The 18,623-nt window shown below is 43.7% G+C and overlaps 1 protein-coding gene across 2 annotated transcripts in view; it reads left to right on the top strand.

The window, feature by feature from the left end:
- ADCY2 (adenylate cyclase 2) overlaps positions 1–18,623 on the top strand; it is a 436,230-nt gene that overhangs the window by 7,079 nt on the left and 410,528 nt on the right. For both annotated transcript variants that reach the window (XM_082623793.1, XM_082623794.1), the window contains exon 2: positions 12,525–12,722. In XM_082623793.1, coding sequence (XP_082479919.1) covers positions 12,525–12,722 — 198 coding nt within the window. The remainder of the gene's footprint in view (positions 1–12,524; positions 12,723–18,623) is intronic.

The following is an 18,623-nucleotide window of genomic DNA, read 5'->3' as shown; positions in this document are numbered from 1 at the left end:
GCAGCCACCCAGTGCGTTTGGGAGGAGAGAAAAGGATTGTTGAGTCAGCTTGTGTGTTTGATCCATTTGGCCAAATTAAGACTTTGCTAATGTTGCTTCATTGCCCTATTTGTATAAAGATACAATAGAGATCACAAGGAAGGGAACCAGGAGAGGTTTGGAGGAAGACTTCATTAGTTCATCTGTTGCTGGCAACATTACAAATAATCATTTTCACTCCCTCTTTTCACTTAGGCTTATGCTTCCATCCCCAGGTGCCACCTTCAGGTGAGGGAGAGTGATGGGCAGAGTTATGAGATACTCAGCCTAAAAATCCCCATGAGCAGCTCTGCCAACTAGTTTTCTGACTCTGCCCAGGGCTGTAGAATGACAGTGCCCAGACAGAAAGAACGAGAATACAGACCTGGGTCACCTCCATTAGGAACGCATAAGGCCAATTGTATCTGAGAGTCGAACCAAGTCACTTTTTGCTTGAAATGGAAAATTTCAATATTAGCACAATTAAAATCTATTGAATGAATAATTTATTGCATTCAAAACATACAAATATAAAGTACAATAGCTTCTTTTTAGAACGTTGAAGTTCTTGAGAAGACTTCTCAAGATGATGATTATTGTCTGAGAGAATCTTATGAATAAATCCAGTGTCTAGGGTAACCACCCTACAGAAGGTTCCTGGTGGAGATGATGGCAGACCAGCACCATGGTGATGGGAGCCCTGACTGCAGGGTTTTGGGATTAGAATTTCTACCCAATTTCCACCAGTGTCCTTTATCATCCCTCAGATGTAATGATGCTGGGATATTACAGCCAGGACATGCCAGAGCTCATAGGTGCTGGCTTCCATTCCATGCTTACCCCAAATGCTGAATTACTGCATGTGTTTTAAATGTACTGTATTATTTTTTAAGCTCTATAAAAAAAGGGAAAATAATTAAGATTTCTAGCTACTAGTGAGCTGTGGATATGATGAAGGAAAGGAAGTTTTAGACTGGTGCATTAGTAGAACTAATAAAAGCTATGTGATGTTAAAAATTCAGAGGATAAGGAGATCAGATGAATAAAAATGAAAGAAATAATGAAGAAATGTTAACATAGTTCACACATATGGTTGATCTAACATCTAATCCCTTCCCATTATTGACTTGCAGTTAATTCAAACATATAACATCCATATTCTTCAGAATTGGACTTTAGGTGCACAGAATGGGATTTATCATTTGATTAATTTGATTAATCTTTGATTCTTGAGCTCAATACTCGTTTATATCTATTTGGCTTGCTTGTTTATTTACACTAAAATTAAACATCCATGAACCCAGTCCAAACTAGAATATCCCCAATAATGTATTTCAGTCTACACTGCACCTCTCCCATTCCCCTACCTACCCTCAGAAGTAAACTTCATTTGCACTTTTTGTTTGTCATTCTCTTGCTTTTCTTTTTGTTCATGTTATCATACATACCCTATATATATCATGTGGTATATGTGTGGTATAAAGTGGTGATCGAGGTCCATTTACATATATTTTTTTCTTGTGGAGAATCAATTTTTACTGGTTCATTTTAGTTACTTCTTTCCCCAAATCTGTTATAAATCAAAATTGCATATATGAGTCATTTGTTATGGGCTATCTTTTCTCTTCCATTGGTTAAGTTTTGTTCCTTTTTAATACACACACACAGAGTATAATTACTAAGCTTTATAATACGTATATATATTGGGCAAGGGAAGTAACATTCAACTCTGAAAAGTTTCTTGGTTATTATCGAATTTTTGTTCTTCCATATAAATTTTACAATCAACTTATTTTAACCTCAATATGAAAAAAACTCAAGTGGGATTTTGTTAGTGTTATATTTAATCTATTGATTCATTGCTGATAATTGATATTTTATGATATTAAATTTTTCTATCCATGAACATGGGCCATCTCTCCATTCATGTGCTTCAGTAATGTTTTACAATTTTCTATAGGCTGTTCTTATTGTTCTCCTGAGTACCAAAAGATATTTTGTGTTTTATTGCTTACTGTAAATGATGTTTTAAAAATTATGAATTTTGGGCTTCCCTTGTGGTGCAGTGGTTGAGAATCTGCCTGCTAATGCAGGGGACATGGGTTCGAGCCCTGGTCTGGGAGGATTCCACATGCTGCGGAGCAACTGGGCCCGTGAGCCACAACTGCTGAGCCTGCGCGTCTGGAGCCTGTGCTCCGCAACAAGAGAGGCCGCGATAGTGGGAGGCCCACCCACTGCAATGAAGAGTGGCCCCCACTTGCCACAACTAGAGAAAGCCCTTGCACAGAAATGAAGACCCAACATAGCAAAAATAAATAAATTAATTAATAAAATCCTACCCCCCCAAAAAAACTTATGAATTTTTACTCTTTTGTTGATGATGTAAAAGAATATAATTTTGGATATTATTTTATAGCTATACAACTTATCATATCCTTTTTATTACTGGTAACTGAAATGCAGATTCTTTCAGGTTCTCTACATAGACAGTTCATATCATCTGCAAATAATGAGAGTTTTATTTCCTTTTGTCCAATCCTAAGGCATTTCATTTCTTTTTCTTGTATTATTGTACTGGCTAGAAACTCTAATGTGTTATTGACAGAGCTCGTGATTGAGGGTATCCTTACACATTTTCCTAACTTTAAATAGAATTCCTTCATAGTTTATCCACTTAGGATGATGTTGGTTACCGATTTTTATAGATATCCTTTGAGATTCCCTTTTGTTCTAATTTATAAAAAAAGTTTAAACATGACTGGGTGTTGAGTTTTACCAAATTGAGATAATTATAGGATTTTTTTGTTGTTTTTTAATGTCAAAGTAATGGATAATAATTTTCTATTATTGAACAATTTTTATATTCCTGATACAAACACAGTTTTTATGATATCCCTTATAAAATATTGCATATGAAGTACTCACATTTTGTTTAAGATTTTTGCAAGCATATTCTTTGGTGAAATGAGTTTGGCTTTTTTTCTTTATCAAATTGTCATTTTTCTTTTATAAGTTTTTCTGGTCTTATAAAATAAATCATGGAATATGCCTTCATTTTTAGTTTTCTAAAAGTTTTCATTATGTTAGAGTTGATAGAATTTGCTTAGAAAACCACATGGGTTTGTTGCTTTCTTTGTAGAGAGATTTTTAAAATTTCTGCTTCGGTATCTTTGATAGTAATAGGATTATAGTATTTCTAACTTTACTTCTCAAGTCAGTTTCAATAAGACTTTTCTAGGAATCTTTGCATTTTGTCCCAATTCTCAAGTTTAATGGCATATATGTGATAATACTGTTCTCATTTTTACACTTTACATATACTATATCTTTGGGTTTTATTTATAGTGTTATTTTTAGGTGCTTTCTTTTTTTACTTAGTCTCATCAGATGTATGTTTTGTCTTAACATACATTAAGACAAAAATTTGCATTTTTGCTTTCTATCTTTATTTCCTCTTGTGTCAATCAGAACATACTAGAATATGCTATGAAAACAAACAACTCCAAAATCTTAATAGCTTAACACAGTAAAGGTTTATATTTTGTTCAGGCTGCACAGTAAATTTGAGTCAGCAGAGGAATTCTCTCACACCAGTCACTCAGAGATTTAGAATGAAGGAAGTTGCATCCCACAGTATCCTTCCTTCCTTGATTGCTATACTAGGGAGGAAAAGAGTGCTTCACTCTCTGGCAATTGACATCTTCCACATGGAAATGACATCACTTTTATTCATTTTTCATTGACCAAAGTAAGTATCCTAGTTATCTTTTGCTGCATAAAAACCCCCAGAAAACTTAGCGGTTGAAAATATCAACATCATTTATTTACCTCCTGAATCAGCAACTTGGACAGGTTTGGCAATGGCAGCTCATCCCTGCTCCATATGTCAATTGGGATGGCTTAAAGGCTGAGAACTGGAGTCCTTGGAGGCTTGCTCACTTACATGTCTAGTCGTCATTGCTGGCTGGTAGCTGAAACTCAACTGGGACTGTTGGCTGGAACACCTTCACATGCCTCTCCACATGGTTACTTGACTTCTTCACAGTGTAGTTGCTGGGTTCCAAGAATGATCATCCTCTAAGACTCAAGTGGAAGTGCATGGCATCCTTATAATCCTGTCTCTGAAGTCAGATAACACCACTTCCATCATGGTCACAAAGAACTGCCCAGGATCAATTGAGGAGGACATAGAACCTCACTCAATGAGAGGAGTGCCAGTCACATATGGGATGGGATATATTATGGCCTCCATTCGTGGGAAATAGAGTCTAACACAGTACCTTATATAGCACGTCAGATTCCCGTATGCCTACAAGGAGGATGCATCAGTTAGCTTGTTCTGTGTAACAAACCGCCTCCAGAATTAACAGATTGGTATAACTATTTTGTTTAGCTCACAATTCTGTGGGTCATCTCTTGGTTCTAGCTATTCAATTGATCTCTGCTGGTCTATCTCTTGTTTGTGTGGTCAGCTGGCAGCTGGTGGGTCATTTGGTAGCTGGATCATCTAAGGAGTCCTTATTGACATATGAGGCCAGTTGGCAGGCTGTCAGCCAGGGCTGCTGGATAGGGTGAGAGAGTCACTGGGCTCATTTAGCAAGCTAGCCTGAGCTACTTTGCATGTAGGGTTCTAAAGATCAATGAGGAAGAGGGCAAGCCCCAAGACCTAACTATTTTCACGTCTTTGTTTCATGAAACTGTTGTCAAATTGTCCAAAGAGAGTCACATGGCCAGGGCCAGAGTCAGTGTAGGAGAGAATTACAGAAGGGCTTGGATATAGGTTAGGGAATTAGTGCAGCCAGTTTTGCTGACAAAACCATAACAGAGAGGTGAACTAGAATGTTTAACAGCGCTATTACTACCACAGTGCACATACCTGGTCACCAGACATTTAGTTTACTCCTTCCTTAAGAAAATACATACATCCCTTTCTCAAGGGAGACCACTCCAAAGTTCCATCCACTAATGGCAAGAAGCTCAGAGTCTAGGATCTGTGAATGAAGGGCACTAGTTTGTTCAAAGGGAATGCTGAGCAGTCATTTCACATGAAGCCTGAATGTGGCTTCTTTTTTTTTTTAATTTTAATTTTGTTGGAGTATAGCTGATTTATAATATTGTGTTGGTTTCAGGTACACAACAAAGTAATTCAATCCCTGGGGAGACAGTTTGAGGGTCCCTAGCCCTGGGGATGGGGATTGCTTCTTCATTAGATCCAGACTCTTGTCCTGGAAATAGACCCTTGTCTATTATTTCCTGTGACATCTGAACCCTCCGCTGGGGAGGTTCTTCCTTATTGGCCATCGTTTTGACCACAGCTGGATTGATTTTTGGGGAATATTTCCTTCTTGGGGACTGAGCAATTTTCTCAACCTCTTTCTTGCCGTAGATAGAGAACTCCAAATTTCCTTTGTCTAGAACAGCAAAAGTTCACATTGGCATTTGTTTTGGAAACACAGATCTTTCAAAACTTCTTTGAATTCTTCTCTGTTTAATTTCACTCATCTCCCGTTGTCAAAGGTCATGTTCTTTTCAAGACATACTTCTGTGATTTGCTATATTTCTCTGCCTTTTCACTCCATCTATCTCTCAGTCTTTCTCTCACTCCCTCTCTCTATCAGTCTGTGCATGCTTTGAGCCTGTTTGGGAAACAAAATTTCTGGTTCTCTTTTCCCTGCGCCTTTTTGTTCAGTTGAAAGGATTTGCTGGCACCATACTTTTAGTTGGGCTTTAGTCTGAAGCACTTTAATCCATTCCGTCTTCAATAGTAGGTTTGATTTTTTTTTCTGCACATGGCTGGGTTTTAATCACTCTAGGACCCAAGTTCTATCATTTACTGGTTGAGACTGAGAAGCATTTTCCTCTTCCTCTGACAAATCCATAGAATTCTGCTTCCCTTTCATCCCTACTTACAACCAATCAGTTATTTTCTTAGCTTGTATTTTTCTTGTACCTTAACAAATGCAGTCAGCAGCAACACACCCACACTTGTAACATTGTGTTTGATGGCCCTTTCTAGAATAGGGGTCAAGCAAACTATGGCCTGGGACCAAATCTGACCCACTGCCTATTTTTTTCAAATAAAGTTTTATTGGAATATAGCCTGACCATTCATTTGCCTATGATCTATGACTGTGTTTAAGGTACAGCAGGCTGTGTTTAGTGTGACAGAGACCTTATAGCCAGTGAAGCCTAAAACATTTATGATCTAGCTCTTACAAAAGAAACTTGCTGACACCCTGCTGTAGACTTACAATTCTATTAGAGCATATTTTGCCTTCCAGGACAGGAATATATTTTGACCAAATGTTGGATCACTGCGTAGCTTGGGTTGCTACTTTTCAGTCTCTGATAATTGTTTCCTTGCTGCTCCTGCCACCTAGAAGCTATCAATGCTGTATATTTTAGGTTGTGGGCAGCACTCTATTTCAGGTGCCAATTTTTATATCAGCAAAGATGTTATAGGTTGTGACGGGTTAATAAACAAACCTCATATTTGGCCTCCCATATCAGAGGTTTACTTCTTGCATACACATCCTGGCCAGTGTGGGCCAGGAGGGAGCTTCTGCTCATCTGGGCTGGGCTGTAGGTGTCCTCCTCATGACAGATGCTTCTGTAATCATTGTACCATGGAGAGAAAGTGCTGTGAGACCTCTCACTGGCATTTACATGCCTCTGCCCAGGAGAGAAACACTTCACTTCTGCCTACATTTTTTTTGGCCAAAGCATGGCTACTTGGAACTTAAAAGGAGCTCAGAAAGTACACCCAGAAGGAACTCAGAAGAAGGAACTAGGGAATATTTTGGAAAGTCCCTGACCACCGCATCTTCTTTCTACTTTCCTTGGGTTTCGTTCTTTTCCACATTTCTGAAGTGGGATCTTTAATTCACCAGTTTTCAGCCTCCTTTCTTAGTATGGAGCTTGGCAGCAACAGGGAGCATTGAGATCAGCGGAGAGTCACTAGGCCAATCAGGACGTGTGGGGATGTGCACCCGCCGAAGGGAGCCCTTTCAGGAAGGAAGGTAGTGGGGAGCCTGGTCTGGCTGCTTTGGTCAGAGTGCTGCACGTGGAGCAGGGCAGAGCCGGGCAGGCTGGGCCCCTCCAGGCTTCTTCACACGTGTCTCATCCACATCTGACTCTGCACATCGCCCTTCCTGGGGCTGCTTGGCTTCCACCTCCCAAATCTTGTGCAGGCACCTGCGAGGGCCAGCTCTCACCTGGGAGCATTCCAGGAAGGGGATTCTGGTGAGGACTTGCTCCACTTTCCCCTCCCAATTCTGGCACAAATTCCTCTTCTCTTCAACTCTAACCAAGAGCCATGGGGGGAAAGGGGCTCTAAGAAATGTGACTCCCAGAAAAGCCAAATTGATAGTAACAAGGACAAGTCAGCTCAACTTTTAAGATGAACAATTTCCCTCTGAGCACCACTTTTACTGCACAACACACGTTTGCTCATGGGAAGACTTTCAAAATTTTTCACAATTATTTTGCGTTTTACATTTAGATCTATGATCCATTTTGAGTTGATTTTTGTGAAAGGTGTAAAGTATGTATCTAGATTCATATTTTCATGTGGGTATCTATTTAGTTGTTCTATCCTTTCTCCATTTAATTGTCTTTGCGCCTTTGTCAACATCAGTTGACTACATTAATGTGGATCTTTCCAGTCCGTTGATCTATTTGTCTATTCTGCATTACCACTCTGTCTTGATTAAGGTTGCTTTGTACTAAGTCTTGAAATCAGGCAGTGTTGGTCCTCCAACTTTGTTCTTCTCCTTCAACATCTTGTTGGCTATTCTACGGCTTTTGCCTCTTCATTTAAACTTTAGAATCAGTGCGTTGATATCTACAAAATTAACTTGCTGTGATTTCGATTGTCATTGCATTGAATCTATAGATTAATTTGGAAAGAACTGACATCTTGACAATATTGTCTTCCTATTTATGTACATGGAATATCTTCCTGTTTATTTACGTGGAATATTTATTGAGATCATCTTGGATTTATTTCATCATAGTTTTATAGAATATTTTAGTTAGAATTTTTATTTATTCCTTTCACACGTCATGGTAAAATAGAGTATGACTATGTATGTGGGAAAGAATGAAAAATATATATTCTATTACGTATCACACACACACACAACACACACATATATATTATATGACACATATACTTAAAGGCAAATGTGTATCATAGCTAAAGGCTGATTTCTTTTTGCCCAGTGACAACCCTTCAGATTAATCAAATATATAATCATTTAGAATGGAAAATTGACATCATTTCAATAAGGAATAGTCAGACTAGCATTGGTGGAAAGTACTCAGATTTGCAGGCAAGAGGGAGTGATGGTCACCATCATAATAATCTCATTTATGGTGCACCAGTGATGTATTCAACCCCGCCAGCCATGCAGTGTCTGTAGTTCTGTTCATGTGAAGAAACAGGGACTTAGGGAGGCCCAGTGCTCACTCCGAATTATAGTTAGTGATGGAAATTGGTTTCTACCTTCAGTCTGTTGGACTTCAAAGCACTTCACTAAAATATCCTTTTTATAGAAAAGTATTTTACATTAGTCTGTCCTTTACCATCTAAAAGAAGAACAGTACTGTTTAACAAAAAATGAAAAATACACGTGGAAAAAATGAACATACAGAGAATCTGTTGCTCCATGGAAAAGCCTCCACGAAACAAAGCAGTTGTCACATAATAAATAAAAACGATGTGTGTTTAATAGGCTTGGCAATTAGAAGCGATCCCAAATTACCCCAAAATGCATTGAACAGGAAAGGATGAAACGGTCCAGGAGAGATAGGAGTCCATTATCATGATAGTAGGTCATGCCAGGCATTAAAGGCATTTTAGCACATTTTATTTAGTTTGCATTGTATGGTAAATTAAAAAAAAATCTTTTTAAAGACATGTCTTAAAGGCATTTTCACACATTTTAGTACTAATAAAGACATTTTAGTACATTTCATTTAGTTTACATAACATGGTAAATTTTTTTTTTCCACGAAGGGAGGAGGGGTGAGGATATATAACCATATTTAATTTAGATTGACAATGTTTTCACTGTTTTTGTTCACTTTATTTTGAGCTACTCTATTTGTTTTATACTCTGAATTTTGTAAACTCAACTAGCTCCTAAGGAAACAGCCATGGGGGAGCTGTAGTGGCTTCATTCATCTTCCTGTCCACTGGGGCTGGAATAAAGGATGGGGGAGGCCCATGTAATTCAAGGCCTGAGGGCGTTTTGCTGTTTCATTTACTTATTAGCCTTAAGAAAAACACATGATTCAGATGCGGGGCTAGGAAAGAATGTGGTTTATAAGCTTATACATTCTTAATGAATACTGTTCTGTTGTTTTTCCTTGACAACCTTATTTAGTGGAGAAGTCCATATTAAGATGTTTGGAGTTAGACTTCAAAAGGCAAATGCAGAATAAATTGGTGGCTGTTCTCTTTCTGGAAGAGCCCAGATTCTTCAGTGGGCTCAGGTTTTGCAATGGTCAGGGCCACTGGCCTCATGAGCAGTGGCTGACCATCTTAACCCGTTGGCCATCTGGGAATCTGGTCCCCCCAACGGAGACTGGGGACACTGCTTGAAGCTGGGGGTCCTTCTCTGGTGTGTGGGATGGACCAGGGAATGCCGCGCATCTGGAGAGCAGGGGTGCCAGCCCTTTGGATCAGATTACAAAAGAGGGACTGAGGGCCTTTGTCCGTCCCCTCTTCCCTAAAAGTATATTCACAACCATAGTTTATGCTGGGTTAGCATGGAGATGTATGTAACCTTTGAGCTTAGAATCTTAGGTGTTTTGGTTGTTATTGTTCTGATTTTGAAAGAAATTAAAACATTTCTGTGGGCTCTGTGTCCTCTGTGCCCAGTGAAGAGGTCACCTGAGGCCCAGACTAGTCACTTCTCAGCGATCAAGACGCTGATAGTTAAAAAAAAAAAAAAGAAAAGAAAAAATGTGACATAGAGACTCCAATATTTAAAACCAAAACCCGTGTATCAAGTCTTATTACATAATGTACCCAGCTCAATAAGGCATTGGGTCTTCGACTGATTACAGCTGGATCTTTTAAAAAGAGAAGCACAGGAAAAGCTCCTACAGGTAGTGTATTTCGTCTCCCTCTTCCTGGAAGGACTCACAATCACAGACTTTCTGTTCCTTTAGCTACTAATTTTCACTAGACAGTCACGCATATTTTCACACCATTTTCAGTCTTTCTGGAGAAATCCGAGCCAATAAAGTCAATGATTGTTTCTCCCCTACTGGGTTAATGAAGTAAGTGAAAAGCCACACCAGGAAAACAGCTGTCCTGGTTATTTACTGGTTAGCTTTCTGTCCGCAGCTCAGTTAACTTCATTTGGGAAGGTTTAAAGTAAAATCGGTTTTCACGGCTCCATGTGTGTAGCGATCGTGGTCTCAAATTTGATGTCTTCAGAAGACAGGCTGTCGGGTCCCTGTGTACCTCGACCCGTGGTGCCTAAGTGCTGGGGAGCACTGGTGGATACCTGTCACCTTTTTGCAATGATTAGAACATGTGTCTGAGGGTAAGAGTACAATTAGGCACTTAATCGTGGCCAAAAATAACAATGGCGGGAGATTATAGGAACATCCCTTTGTATCCTTCTGTTTTCTGGCTGTTGTGGAAACAGATTCTTTTGGCCCCTCGAGGACTGGCCGCACCTGGTCTAGTGTATCATCTCTGCACAAGCAGGGTGCAGAGCTCTGCTGCAGGGGTCTGCAAGAACGGACTGCCCCCAGCTCCCTGGGCTGGAGCCCTGGCTCTCTCCCCATCAGCTCCACAACCCTGACACCTTCTTTCCGTTCAGGGCCATGCGTTTTCTCAGCTGTAGAACAGTGCAGACACCAGTGCCCACCACCCCCATAGGGCTGTTGTGTTAAAGGGCTTAATGTACCTGAGTGCTTAGCACAAAAATATAGACATGAGTATTTGCTATGATTGCCTGTTTTTCCGGGTATCACTGGACGCAAATAATTGGGGGAGAGTAAAGGGAAATGAAGACATTGAGGGTGGGCAGGGTCCCTTTTCTTTCTGCTGGGTGTCAGCCTGGGCCCTGTATGGTGGTTTGGCTGATCTGCTTTGCTTCCCCGCTCTCCCTGTGGTTATGGCCTGATATCTGAAGGGGGCACGGGGGGCATCTCCAGGGTGAAGTTAGAGATGCTCGTGGCACGGAGTGAACCCTGTACCAACCAGAAAAGATGAAGCCTTCCCCAGGCTCTGGTATTTGAAAGACCCGCCCCAAACATGCCAGACTGTACTGTAACTTTTGATATGCTAAAACCTCAGTGGACGTTCTTAGGGCTGCGGCCATATGGGTTTGTTGTTGTCGTTATTGTTGTTGTTTTGTGGTACGTGGGCCTCTCACCGCTGTGGCTTGCGGAGCACAGGCTCCGGACGCGCAGGCTCAGCGGCCATGGCTCACGGGCCCAGCCGCTCCGCGGCATGTGGGATCTTCCCGGACCGGGGCATGAACCTGCGTCCCCTGCATCGGCAGGCGGACTCTCAACCACTGCGCCACCAGGGAAGCCCAGCCATATGGGTTTTTGATTGAAACTCCTTTGAGTATTTCACCAACTAAATATATTGGGTGAGGATTAAAGATCTTAAGCTGTGTTCCATTTCGTAGTGTGTGCTGTTCAGAGCAAGGTTCCAGCATGTTTGGAGAAGTTAAAGCCTAAATCTAGGCTTGGATAATCAAAGGAAGTATGATGTCTATTACATTGTGTGAAATTGTATAGAATTGTAATAGTGTGCCTTTTAGGGGATGTCTGACTAGAAAGAGATAAATAGAAAATGAGTATTAGTGTGCAAATGTGGATTTTTAAAAAATACATTAATAAGAGGCCAATAATAAATGTCCATTTTCTTTTTGCTACTGGAGCCCAAGAGAGGTGGGCAAGGAAACTAGAAAACTGACACATTCTTCTAAGTATTTCCTGCTCTCTCATCTTCTAGACCCTTTTCTATTAACCTATGTTCCCATTAAAACATTAATTGCTGTGCATTAAAAGAAAAACTTCTCCCTTGAGAGCCTGAGATAGTTTTTAGGTTTTATTTAAATAAAACATTTCAAATCCATTTGGAGGACTTAATTTCCTACAGTTGGGGTATTTCTGATCCTCTGGTGCAGGCAGTGAAGTTGGTTGTCTTATTTTATCCGTACCTTCTGTGTTCTTGCATTCACTTTTGAATGAAATCCATTTCTCCATTTACCAGGGAAAATTTGAATTTGATGGCATGGCTGTTTTGCATTATTCAAATATCCAATACTGGGTTGTTTATATAGAAAAAACATGGTTACTTAATAAGAAACTTAAATTTTCAAAAGTTCAAACTGTTTTCCTTCTGAAATCACTTTTAAAACCTGTTATATTTCAACACTGAATAACGTTGATAACATTTTGATAACAAGTCATGGGTACCACGGGCTTTCTAAATTGTACCTTCGCAATATTCTTCTTTCTCTCCTTAGGAAGTTGAAGACCACGTGGCATTTTTAATAACAGTTCCAACTGCCCTGGCGATTTTCTTTGCTATCTTCATCCTCGTCTGCATCGAGTCAGTGTTTAAGAAGCTGCTCCGCCTTTTCTCTTTGGTGATATGGATTTGTCTCGTGGCCATGGGCTACTTGTTCATGTGTTTTGGAGGCACCGTCTCTCCCTGGGACCAGGTAAGGTGTTGAAATGCTCTTTGTGTTTGTTTTTCTGTGCTTTGATCTGTAACATACCAAGTTCTGTCAACTTGGCCCTAAACTGTAAACAGGAGACCAATAGCTGAGAAGGAAGTCTTCTGAAACAGCTGTCTCAGGGATGTCCCCATGATGAAGTCACTCAGCACCCGTTTTAACTCCTCAGACCTGCTGGCCATTGGGGTGCTGCCTGGGCTCACCTGGTCACATGTTTCTTCTGATGGCTAAGTCTTTGTTTATACCTCTCACCACTTGGTCTTGGTAGCTCCATTCTCCTCTAACCCCTGAGTTTCCCATTATTCTGGAATCCCTCTGGGACTGGAGCCTCACTTTGTGCCTCTAAGTCTCAAAGACTGGTCATGGCCCTTGAACTCTTTCTCAGTGACTGGATCTCCCTTCTTACAGACAGATGGCTGTGCTACTGACTTTGTATCAACGTGATAACATCGTAGCAATAGGGAGACCCATAGTTCTTCGTGTTGAACCTGGGGAGGCTCTTGACTTAGAAAATGGCTCTGTCTGGAGGACGTTAGGTCTTTAGGAGAATGTGGTCTAATGGGCTCTTCCCCGTGCACTGCTGCTACAGGGCTGCAGCCTGCTGACTGCTTGGTCAAGTGCTGGGTTGTCCAGGGCGCAGGTGTGGGCTGCAGATGGGGATGTGCTAGTTACTAGCTTCAAGTGTGTGATGGAAGCCAAGGGGTCCTGGCGCCTTCCAGGGAGAGATGAAACTGAGCACCCAGAGGGCTGTCCTGAGTTGGTGGGGACTCAAGAGCCTGGGGCAGGAGAGGAACAGGAAACCCAGATGGATAGAGGAGAAGTCATTAGGAGGTGAGGCCCAGGGAGGGTGCATTGCTGTGGAGGCCAACGGAGAAGAGAGATTCAAGATGGGAACGCACGAAAGGGTTGACGTGCCTGAACTGAGAGAGTGCTGGGTGAGCCCAAGGATGAGGTTTCCAGAGACTTCTGTCCCGTGACCTCAGCCAAACCATCATCCTCTTTGGGCCTCGGTTTCTTCTGCAAAGGAAGAGGCTGGACGAAATGAACTCAGGTTGGTCCCTCTGGCTCTAAAGGATGCTGTGATGGTGAGCACAGGTGGAAACAGTGCCTTTCCTCTACTGCAGCTCCCCAAAGAGGCCCCAGTGCTCAGGGAAGCTCCCCTGGCCGTCTCCTCCTCACGCCCCCGTTCAAGCCTCTTGCAGGGCTGGGCACCCCCCCACCCCTGCCTCCACGCTCCGGCCAGCTCCTTCCCCCCCTCTGCTCCCCCCTTTGTCCTTCACACTCCCTCACCCAGCTGCCATCGACGGCACGCGTGGCCCAAGGTCCCTCCGCCTTCACACCAGTGCACGTGGACAGAAACAGAAAACCGGTTAAAAGCGTCATTTGCTTTCTGTGGCGTGGACCCCGTGGCCTCTCCTAGCTCCAGTGCCACCTTGTTTTAACAAAATAGTTTTAGAAGAAGCCTTACTATCTGGAACGGCAGTTTCCTTTTGTTCAGAATTCTCTGAGCTTACTTTTCCGTGTGAATTACGGAATCAGTTTGTCACGTTCAGTGAAAGCTCTAGTGTTACTTTCATTAACCTCATCGGGCCCCTTCCCAGAGCAGCCTCCCCAGATGTCCAGCTGCCATCCCACCGGGCCACCCCCCAACCTTCTTGTTTTTCTGTAGCGCTCATGATGATCTACAGCACCTCAGAGCACGTGACATACCCCTCTCTTTGTTAATCAACTGTGTCCCCTGCAAGAATATAAACTCCTTCCGGGGTTGGGGGGTGGATTTGACCGTCATCGGCTGTTGTGTCTTCGCACCTCTGAGCATTCTCTGCCAGTAGGACCACCCAGAGTTGCTTGTGCAGTGCTTTCCTTAGTGGATAACTGTAGTTTTTCACTTTCAGATTTGTTGTTGTTGGATTTGTGTGTGTGTGTGTATCCACTTGTTCTGTTTTCACTTGTCTGCTGGTTTTATAACGTACACTTTGGTTTTATTGCTGCTATCTGCCCGCTTGTACAAGATCTCTCTAAGCATCTTAAACATATCTATCTCACAGTCATTTTACTTCCATGTTTTCCAGATTGATTCCCCAGGTGTTGAGTTGGTTGGCTCAGTTCCTTGGCATCAGCTTTGACGTTGTTGTTTCCGACTTTAAGTTGAACTGGGAGTCTTCACCCCCTGACCCGTGACCCACCCTAACCCTCATGCCGCCAGGGCCCTGGGCAGAGAGAGCTCCTGCGTGGAGCCTCAGCCCCGTCGATGTGGCAGGTGGCGTTGGCAGGCTCCTAGGAGCACAGCTGTGTGTGCCTGGTGCCCAGAAAAGGCCACAGCCGGGCTCGGCGGTGGTGGCTATTTCTGGCCACTGTTTCTAAGTGGGGGGCTTGGCCAGGGTGCATGCCTCATGCTGGAGGGCTGCTCACACCTCTTTTTGCTGGAAGAGGGGTGCTTTGGGCCCTGAGCCTCCACTGGAACTTGAAATCCTGCCCAGCACTCCCGGCTATGCCAGCCCCTTCAGCAGGGGACTTGAAATGTAGTTATTCTGCCAGATTGACCCCAGGTTTCCTCTCTCGCATCTTTTGGTATCAGCACCACAGATGCAGGCCCCTCACTGAATGCTGACCTTCCAGAAGTGTTAGAATAGGCTCAGGGCACTTGAGGAAGTGAGCTCAAGGAATGGTTCCCACTAGAAGGTGTTTCCATGAACAGTATTGCTGTGAGGGGATGCAGGAGACCACCTGCTGCACTGACGGGGATGGTCCACACAGGACCCCTCACCGCTGATGCCAAGGGCAAGTTCAGGGGTCCCAAGGCCACCCTGAGACTTAATCGCGTGCTAGCAGGACTCACAGAGCTCACTGAAAGCTGTAACACTCATGGTTATGGTGTCTTACAAAGAAAGAATACAGATTAGCATCGGCCAAGGGAAATGCTCAGGAGAGCTGCCAGGTCTAGAACCTGCATTGTTCCCTCTGTGGGGAGTCACGACAGCCCTGCCCTCCTGGCGACAGCATGTAGCACTGTGCATGGGGAATACCGCCTGCCTGCGAGGCTCAGCAGAGCCTTGTGTGTCCGGGGTTTTGACTGGGACTCCTCACGTGCTGCCTGCATGGCTGACAGTCAGTCTCAGCCTCTCTGTAGACAGAGCTGACACTGCGTGGCCCTGAGCATCCTGCGTGAATCACATTTGGATGGTCTGCTGGCCAAGGCCCCCAGGCAAACAGAGTCCTACCAGGCGGGGCATTCCCGGGGCCTGGAGCTCCCCTCCCAGGAGCCAGGGCAAAGGCAGAGCTGACTCTGGGTGAGGCTGGTTCTTCCCTGCACAGGTGGGTCGAGTGTAGATCTCTGCCGTCCACAGCTCCAGTGCAGAACCCAGAATAGAAACAGCCAGCATGGGCGTCATCTGGACGGTGCCACCCCTGTTCTGGGTGCTTCCCTTACACAAACCCATCCAATCTTTGCATAGCTCCATGGGGTGGGCGCCATTGTACCCAGGCTCCCCAAGGGCCCAAGCTTCCACACCACGGCCGGGCTGCAGGTGAGCAGGACAGGACACTTGAACTCATGGGTCTGGTTCCAGAGGCCACTCTGATCCATGATACGATGGTTCTCAAGAGGGAGCGATTTCACCCCCAGGGGACATTCGTCCCTGTCTGGAAACGTCTTTGATTGTCACAGCCTGGTTGGGGGTCATCTAGTGAGTAGACACATAGATGCTGCTCAACATGCTACAAACACCCTACAAGGCACAGGTCTGCAGCATCACCAAGAATTACCCATCCCCAGATGTCTGGGGTGCTGAGTCTGAGAAACTCTGTGTTTATGATGTTCCCCCTCAATGGTGTCTTTTAAATTTAGACCCAGTGCTCAAAGCCTCAGTAAGTGGAACTGCAGAGTTGCCAGGGCACAACTTAAGAGTGATGGTTCCGTTTTGATCAGGCAAAGATGAGTGATGTCACAGCATGTATCCTGGAGAAAGTACCCTCAGGGGAAAGGGTGGCAGCTCTGAGATTGGTCACCAGCGTGGTTTGGAAGGGGTCCCTGAGGAAATAAGGAAAACACGGAAGACGAAACTTCAGTGCCTTTGCCCTCACAGCCCTGACTGCGTGTGGAGGGCTCTCATCTTAATTCAGCTCAAGACGCCCCCAGCTCGGAGTCCCTCCTACCCTGTGCTGCCAGCATCCCAACCCAGCTGACATTTGTTCCCCACAGCTGCCTCCTGGACGAAAAGTATTTAAAAATGATATTTTGTTGATGGTTCCAAACATTCAGAGGGAAGCCGGGTGGTAAATTGTAGAGTTTGGGGCTCCAGCTGTTACAGTGACAGCGTCTGCATTTTGCAGGGAAATTCTCTGCCTGCTTCTGGCTCAGACTGATTTGCTGAAACGCCCGCCATGTGCTGTGAAGAGCTCCCCATTGATCAAATGGTAGAGGGGCTGTTGACACACCTTCTCTTCTTTTTCTGAATGTTTGAAAATACTTGAACAATTTTGAACTCAGCAGAGGAGGATTCAAGGTGTCTGTTTCCTCTGTTCTGTTAGGTAAAGGAAACGGGATAATTTTTATTTTATTTTTTTAAACACACCAGCGGCACTGTGTCTGGGGCCCACAGACCCCTCTTCTGCACGTGCCCGGGCCACCACATGACATGACAGCGCTTCCTGTCTGAGGGCCTCTGGAACACAGGGCCTTCCTGATAGGTAAGTCCTGTTGAAAGAGGCTTAATGGAGGTTGACAAATAGTATCTCCCAGCTCTGGAGCCTGACGTCTGAAATCAAGATGTGGGCAGGGCCACTATCCCCCTGAAGGCTCCAGGGCAGGATCCTTCCCTGCGTCTTCCAGCCTCATGTGGTTGCTGGTAACCTTGTGTTCCATGGATTGTAGACACACCTCTGCAACGTCCATCATCACGTGGCATTTTTCTCCCTGTCTCTCTGCTTCTTATAAGGACACCCATCAGACAGGACTTAGGGAACCCCAATGATTTCTTCTTAACTTGACCATGTTTGCAAAGGCCCTGGTTTTAAATAAGGTCACATCACACATACTGGGAGTTAGGATTTGAACCCATCTTTGGGGCGGGACACCATTCAACTCATGACAGCTGTTATTTCATGGGAAGACACTGTCCCCTAGGAGGATGCTCTCCTGTTGCAGGAAGCCAGTCCCATCTCGGGTCCTCTGTGACTCTAATATTTACTTCCCCCTCTTAGATATCTGACAGCTGCTCTTGATGTCGGCCTTCACTTAAACCACAAACCCACCTTGGGATTAAATGTATGCTGTGGAGATTTTTGACCCATTTTCAAACCAGTGTCTGGGAATTAGAAACATTCTTGTGTATGAATAGCCTGATGAAAGGAACAGAACAGAAAGAGAAAATAACCTGGTGATTGATCACATTGCCTTGTAAACAAGCAGAGCATCATAAACTAATGTTTGCACATTTGGTTGGTTTACTCTGCCAGTCTGAATAATGAAGGTGCTTCTTTGGGGTTTCTACCTGAGTGACATGATGACACTTTTCTTGCCTGATACATTTTTGTAATGTCTTTGGTTCACTTAGTGCAGCCTAAACATTTAGGTGATGTTTTAATTTATGACTTTCTATCAAGACAAATCCATTCCATCTCAGCTGAAAACCCCTGACTTAGGTCCTTCCCTCTGAGATGAAAAGACATTGAGAAAGTGGCAGGGCAGGAAGGCAGTCGCCTACGATGGCTGATGTTAGCCTATAGCCACTGGGTTGGCCAAGTGAGGACCAGAGAGTGAGTTGTATTTGCATTTGATTCCAGAGTTCTGCTTCCCTTGTATTAAGAGCCCATTGACTAGAGTTAAATAAAAACTTCCATTTCTGACAACCCCATTTCCGCCTTGGCAGGGAGACCAGGCTGCAG

This window comes from Mesoplodon mirus (genome assembly GCF_964341445.2).
Source record: "Mesoplodon mirus genome assembly, chromosome: 5".
Classification (NCBI taxonomy): Eukaryota; Metazoa; Chordata; class Mammalia; order Artiodactyla; family Ziphiidae; genus Mesoplodon; species Mesoplodon mirus.
This window is presented reverse-complemented; position numbering and strand designations above follow the sequence as displayed.